The sequence below is a fragment of the Phycodurus eques genome, chromosome 13 (assembly GCF_024500275.1).
Source record: "Phycodurus eques isolate BA_2022a chromosome 13, UOR_Pequ_1.1, whole genome shotgun sequence".
Classification (NCBI taxonomy): Eukaryota; Metazoa; Chordata; class Actinopteri; order Syngnathiformes; family Syngnathidae; genus Phycodurus; species Phycodurus eques.
In genome coordinates, this window is record NC_084537.1 from 16,904,766 (window position 1) to 16,911,182 (window position 6,417).

Sequence of the window (6,417 nt, forward strand, 5' to 3'; positions counted from 1 at the left end):
GGAGTTGGGGAAGGGGAGGGTATTATGGGGGTGATGCCGAGCTACCGCCATGAGTCAGATGAGTCAGCATGAAGCCAACATTGTCACCATCATGTCAAAGGTCAACACCCCTGAACATGCATCATAAATTCCATTTCATGTCCAGCCAGCCAGTCCTATGTGTGACTTTCACGTGGTTATTTTAAGACCAAAGAGATTTTAACAAGAAAAGAAAAAAAAAAGGAAGTTAGTCCCTGAAAGCCTTCGAAGCCACCAAATATTTGAGACACTGTTTTTGTCACTAATTAAAACAGTTCCCAGGTGTCTTAATAATGTCTTGACATGCTTTCATTAAAATAGACCCAGAATCGAGAATAATAATAGTATGCTCTTCGCCATTTTCTTTTTAGGTTTTGCAGAACTCCGTCTGTCCTTTCTCATGACATGAAATGAGTCACTGTTCACCCCACTCCCTCTACTGAGGGGCCAATGTGACGATGCTGTTCGCTTGTACAGGAGCGGGAGCCCCAAAAAAAAAGCAAGCACTAATGGCATTTTTACTTTTAAATGCAGCACTTCATCACCAAGCCACCGAATTACACTCGTCAAATAGTGTTGTGGACCCATGCGTGTGGCGCATACAGCGGACACACCGCTGTAAGTTTGTGAGCGTTAAGCTAAGCAGAGGCAACGCTATGTGGTTGTTTTAAATACACATAGTGTATTAAATAAAAATAATGCGAACAACAGCTTGTATCTTGAAAAAACGGCAAGTCAGGTCACTCGTATCTCAAGGCACCGCTGTATCGGAACACATGAGACTGCATCCGTTGTGTGCATGCGCACTACAGACCCGGGATTGTCCCGCTTCCTGTGCCTACCTACCTCACCTCTGATGTGCCAACTTTGGGTAAAGGCAGTGTGAAAGGGATTGTGTGCAAAGGGATTTTGTACAAAAAATTTAAATGGACTGTTGAAACGGCCGTCAATGGTATACTTAAATTGTCGCACCTTTTCTGGCAATGATTTTAATTCTTCATCTTATCGAGACTCTATGCTTCCAGTGTTTTTAAGGCCCTTTTCTGTTCTCGGTGCACAAAGTGAGGTTCGGAAATGCACGCTGGGTGAGAATGGTGTAGAAGAAGCAGCGAAATGAGCTCACCATGTCGTTCATGTTAGTTTTGCTGGCGGGGTGGATGTCTTCCAGAAATCCCAGCAGGTAGAAGGTGAAACGGTCCATCAAATGGACACCGATGGCCGAATCTGGTTGGTGCTGCAATGAAGCACAAATTAACTCATGGCCAATCTTCATATTTTTGCAATAAAGCGGATAATAATGCAAATGGTTAAAGTGTAACTATTCATGCAAGCAGGTAACCAACCGACAAGGAGTCCTCTCCGACTTGACTGCTGGCTATAGCTATGATGTTTGGAGAGTAGAACCTTTCGTACATGGAAGCTCCCTGACAGGTGTCGATGATGAAAAGCAGCTCGTTGTACCTGCCATCACACGTACACCCCGTCAAAAAAAGAAGTCATCCAGTTGGAGAAAACCTGTCATGCACACACAACTGAAATCATCTTTCCTTGAGCTGTTGCTATGGCAACTATGAAAAATATTGCGTTCGTCCATGTGTATTTATGTTGCGGCAAGGTATGAGACTTATTAGTTCTGCCCGGACTGCCTTGTTTTTTTGGGAGACTTATAGTAGTTTAATTTTGCACTCAATAGATGCCTCTCCCTTTCTGCAGTCAAGTAAATAGTGGTAGCAAGTTGTAAACACGTACGAGTACTTACATTTGAGTACTCTCTTATACAGAGTACCAACATTTGATAATGCCGTTACGTCTTGCAATTGTACACTTTCCAAAACGAGTACAGACGTACAGTATCGGCATTAAAACTGATACTGGCGTCGGTATCGGTACGGCTTTGCTAGTAAGTACAACCCCAATTCCAATGAAGTTGGGACGTTGTGTTAAATATAAATAAAAAGAGAATACAATGATTTGCATATCATGTTCAACCTATATTTAATTGAATACACTACAAATATAAGATAATAAAGTTTATCAGTTTGAACATTAGATGTTTTCAGCAAATAATCATTAACTTAGAATTTTATGGCTGCAACACGTTCCAAAAAAGCTGGGACAGGTGGCAAAAAAGACTGAGAAAGTTGAGGAACGCTCATCAAACACCTGTTTGGAACATCCCACAGGTGAACAGGCTAATTGGTAGCAGGTGGGTGCCATGATTGGGTCTAAAAGGAGCTTCCCTGAATTACTCAGTCAGTCACAAGCAAAGATGGGGCGAGGTTCACCTCTTTGTGAACAAGTGCGTGAGAAAATAGTCCAACAGTTTAAGGACAATGTTCCTCAATGTACAATAGCAAGGAATTTATGGATTATCATCATCTACGGTCCATAATATCATCAAAAGGTTCAGAGAATCTGGAGAAATCAGTGCATGTAAGCGGCAAGACCGAAAACCAACATTGAATGCCCGTGACCTTCGATCCCTCAGGCGGCACTGCATCAAAAACCGACATCAAGGTGTAAAGGATATCACCACATGGGCTCAGGAACACTTCAGAAAACCAATGTCAGTAAAGACAGTTTGGTGCTACATCCGTAAATTCAACTTGAAACTCTACTATACAAAGCAAGAGCCATTTATCAACAACACCCAGAAACGCTGCCAGCTTCTCTGGCCCCGAGCTCATCTAAGATGGACTGATGCAAAGAGGAAAAGTGTAGTAAATGAGTGCGGGTACTAGACTGGCCTGTCTGCAGTCCAGACCTGTCCACCATTGAAAATGTGTGGCGCATTATGAAGCGTAAAATACGACAATGGGGACCCCGGACTGTTGAACAGCTGAAGCTGTACATCAAGCAAGAATGGGAAAGAATTCCACATACAAAGCTTCGACAATTAGTGTCCTCAGTTCCCAAACGTTTATTGAATGTTGTTAAAAGAAAAGGTGATGTAACCTGTCCCAGGTGATGTAACCTGTCCCAGCTTTTTTGGAACGTGTTCCAGCCATAAAATTCGAAGTTAATGATTATTTGCTAAAAACAATAAAGTGTATCAGTTTGAACATTAAATATCTTGTCTTTGTAGTGTATTCAATTAAATACAGGTTGAACATGATTTCCAAATCATTGTATTCTGTTTTTATTCATGTTTAACACAACGTCCCAACTTCATTGGAATTGTATAATGGTTTCAGTTCAAAGACACTATACTTTACATGCACCCAACTGCATTTGACCTGCATTTGCTAACCAAAACAGAAACACCTAGCGAGGCATGTGGAGACTGGCCACATGTTGTAAACATGTTCCCTGCACAGCATTAATGATATGTGACCTTATGCAGCATCTTTAGCGACAATTACAGTTCCAGTATGATGCAATTGCTTCACAATATTGTGCACATTTGAATGTATGTTTGATTTCTTCGTGATTGCTCACATTGCTTTTACAAGTACAAGGATATTTATTTACCTCCTTTTTTGCCACATCTGTTCAAAGGCATCTGCCAGCTCCACATTGCTGATCTCCTCAGAGTCCTGGAACTTCAGGAAGCCATTGCCACCATGGCCTTGTAAAACAAACACACATTTTAAAAGCAATCTGTTCATCTTGTAACTAATACAGGGATACATGGGTAAAACACAATATATTAATTCCACCAATATCTATAAAATGTCACTAACTGATAATCATTCTGTAAGACTTTCGTGTTCCACTTCCGTTAGGCATCTTTAACAGGTAGGACAAAAATGATGAAATTTTACTTAAAACAGTGCTTGGACAGTTAATAAGAATTTGTGACAGTTTGACATTTTACTTTCAAGCAACTTGGACGTTAACCAGCCTCCAATATACAACAAGACAGAAATGCAACGGTGGATGTGTGCTTTAATACTGACCTGTCAGGTAAATGAGGATGTTGCTTCGGTCATCAGACAGAAGACGTTTGGAGCGCGGCGTGCTAGGGGGAAGCCTCCCTGTCAGAACTCGCAGGTAATTCTCCACAGTCACCTGAACGTGAAGACAGCAAAATTATACAGACTACCCTGCTGGATGGCGACTCTTTTAAAACAAGGTCAAAAAACTGGGAAATGCATTTTTTTGGGTGTAGGGGAGGAACCACATTTCAACCAAAGTAATTTTACGCAGTTAGGCATTTTCGGGAGGCCTGTTGTGTTTGGATTGAACTATTGTTAAAATTTAGCATGGTGCGTTTCTTACAGTGATTGCCAACCGTCCAGACACTCAAAGGTTCTTTAAAAAATTCCTAGCTCGAGGGTAACATTCCTACTCTCAAACTGCACAATACGAGGGCCAGGAATTAAAGGTTAAAGGAATTTAAGATGCAAAGGTGGCTTGACTTTGGATCTTGCTGAACAGACCTCGTAACCTCGGTAGTCCACCTCCACGTCGTCGCCATACACGTTCAGCTCCATGTTCTTGTGGCTGAACACGGTGGCCGGCTTCGGGTTCCTGTGGCTGCAAGCCATGTCGTCTGCCAGCATCAACACAATGTGGCTAGTAGACCAGGAAAAAGTTTGAAAATTAACTAGAGAATAGAATGTCCGTAGCAATTGTATGTGAATGCTCCAATAAGGAGCTCAAATGTTATAGAATTAACTGAAATGTAGGAAAGCGAACGTAAGAATTGGAAAATGTAAAAATAATGAATTATAGTACCAATATAATGAGAATTGCAGTGCGATCGATGAGGATTTTACATCTTGCCCTGTATTTACATACTGTTTCTAATTATAATTGCTTAAAGCCTAACATGGAACAGCATGTATGCTATATGTATGCATGTATGATTGTATGTTGCCAAGGAAAATAAATACTGAAAAATTTGGAAAACTGGGGAATGTGAAAAATAGGTACTTCGATGTACTGATGAGCGGAAGATTGATGTTGGAATGGTTTGGTCGGAAATGTGGAAGTATTAGGTAAATTTGTAAAATGTCGCCATTAGTTTGTTATGGAAAATGTGAAATGCTGAAAAAAGTGGGAATTTGGGGAACGTGAAAAATACTTTCCAATATGGCACGACCTGTCACATCCCCCTTTTGAGCTTTGTGTCTTGGGCGACTCTGAGCTACAAGGGTCAAAGTCTTCAGCACATTTCATGTGTGTGGACGACAAGAAAACCTAACGCCCAAGGATGCTGGTACATTGTGCTGCGCACAACGGCGTACGACAAGCAAACTGTATGTTTTCACAGGTGAAAATAATTTGGGTTTTTTTTTCCACGCTTTGGCATTGACCCAAAAAAAAGTAGAGAAAGAGAAACGTCCATCTGGGAAATGCCTTTGACGATCACAGTTGACCTCCCCAACATGGCCGCGACGTTGGCATGTATTCTATCTAAGCGGTGTATCTACTATTCATATCTATGATATTCACCTATCGGGGATGCCGAGACGCTTGACACTCCTGTACACGGATAGAGTGTTGGCCACATGACGGTAGTTAAACCAGAACCTGGACGTGCACACCTGTTAACAGCACACAGGTTGAAGCGTGATAAAGACGACAGAATAGCAACTCGTGACTTTAAAGGGACGTTGCATCACTGACCAGAACCACCCAGTTGTTGGTGTGACCGCTGCTGAAGAACTGCCCGGCAGTGTCCTGGTTTAATAGGGTGAGAAAAGACAAACGCGTTTGTTTGTTTAAAAAAAAAAAAAAAATAGGTGTTAGTTAAAAAAATTATAATATATATAAATATATATATATATATATATATATATATATATATATATATATAGGACCATAACATGAGAGCACGGCAAGCTAGCAGGAACATGACAACAAGCATAAAGGCACGGGAAGCGAACCGGTGAAATGCGTCGCCCACCCGCGTAAAACCGTAAAATAATCAAGGCTTACCTGGACATGAATGCCGTCTGCTGAGAAAAGGCTGCTCAATAAGATTGTGAGAGTGGGAATTTTCATTGTGTGGTAGTGACACCAGGAAGAGACGCGGAAAAAAAAATACCCCGGCTAAGTTAAATGAGTACTTCCGGTTAGTACGTGTCAAAATAAGAGCTTGTAACGATGACTGTCACGTAATTTATGTCATAAAACAAATCATTTTAGTTCAATATCATGACTGTGTTGCCCCTGTCATACAATAGCTGTTTAAAAAAAAAAAGGACTAGGAAGTAATGAAGTACAAATACTTACTTACTTTCACCTACTTATGTAGATTTTCATATATCTGCACTTTACTTAAAGTATGTAGTACTGATTTTTTTGTTGCTTTTCCTCCCTCTATTTGAAAACATCTTTTCTACTCCTTTGTCTAAAGTCTCATTACTTTTTTTCAACATTCGCAGGTGACGTAAAAAGAAAAAAACGGAAAAAACAAAAGCGGTAAACTCAATTTGTAGTTGAGGTCAA

The 6,417-nt window shown here is 40.8% G+C and overlaps 1 protein-coding gene across 4 annotated transcripts in view; it reads right to left on the reverse strand.

The window, feature by feature from the left end:
• Positions 1-6,130, reverse strand: part of pigk (phosphatidylinositol glycan anchor biosynthesis, class K) — a 79,853-nt gene extending 73,723 nt beyond the window's left edge. For 3 of the 4 annotated variants that reach the window (XM_061693517.1, XM_061693516.1, XM_061693515.1), the window contains exons 1-8: positions 5,905-6,130; positions 5,593-5,646; positions 5,419-5,510; positions 4,401-4,536; positions 3,918-4,029; positions 3,490-3,586; positions 1,362-1,479; positions 1,142-1,252 (exon numbers count right to left, since the gene is read on the reverse strand). In XM_061693517.1, the coding sequence (XP_061549501.1) occupies positions 1,142-1,252; positions 1,362-1,479; positions 3,490-3,586; positions 3,918-4,029; positions 4,401-4,536; positions 5,419-5,510; positions 5,593-5,646; positions 5,905-5,970 (786 nt within the window). In that variant the 5' untranslated portion in view covers positions 5,971-6,130. The remainder of the gene's footprint in view (positions 1-1,141; positions 1,253-1,361; positions 1,480-3,489; positions 3,587-3,917; positions 4,030-4,400; positions 4,537-5,418; positions 5,511-5,592; positions 5,647-5,904) is intronic. The other variant, XM_061693514.1, reaches the window with a different exon arrangement.
• Positions 6,131-6,417: the final 287 nt, after the last annotated feature.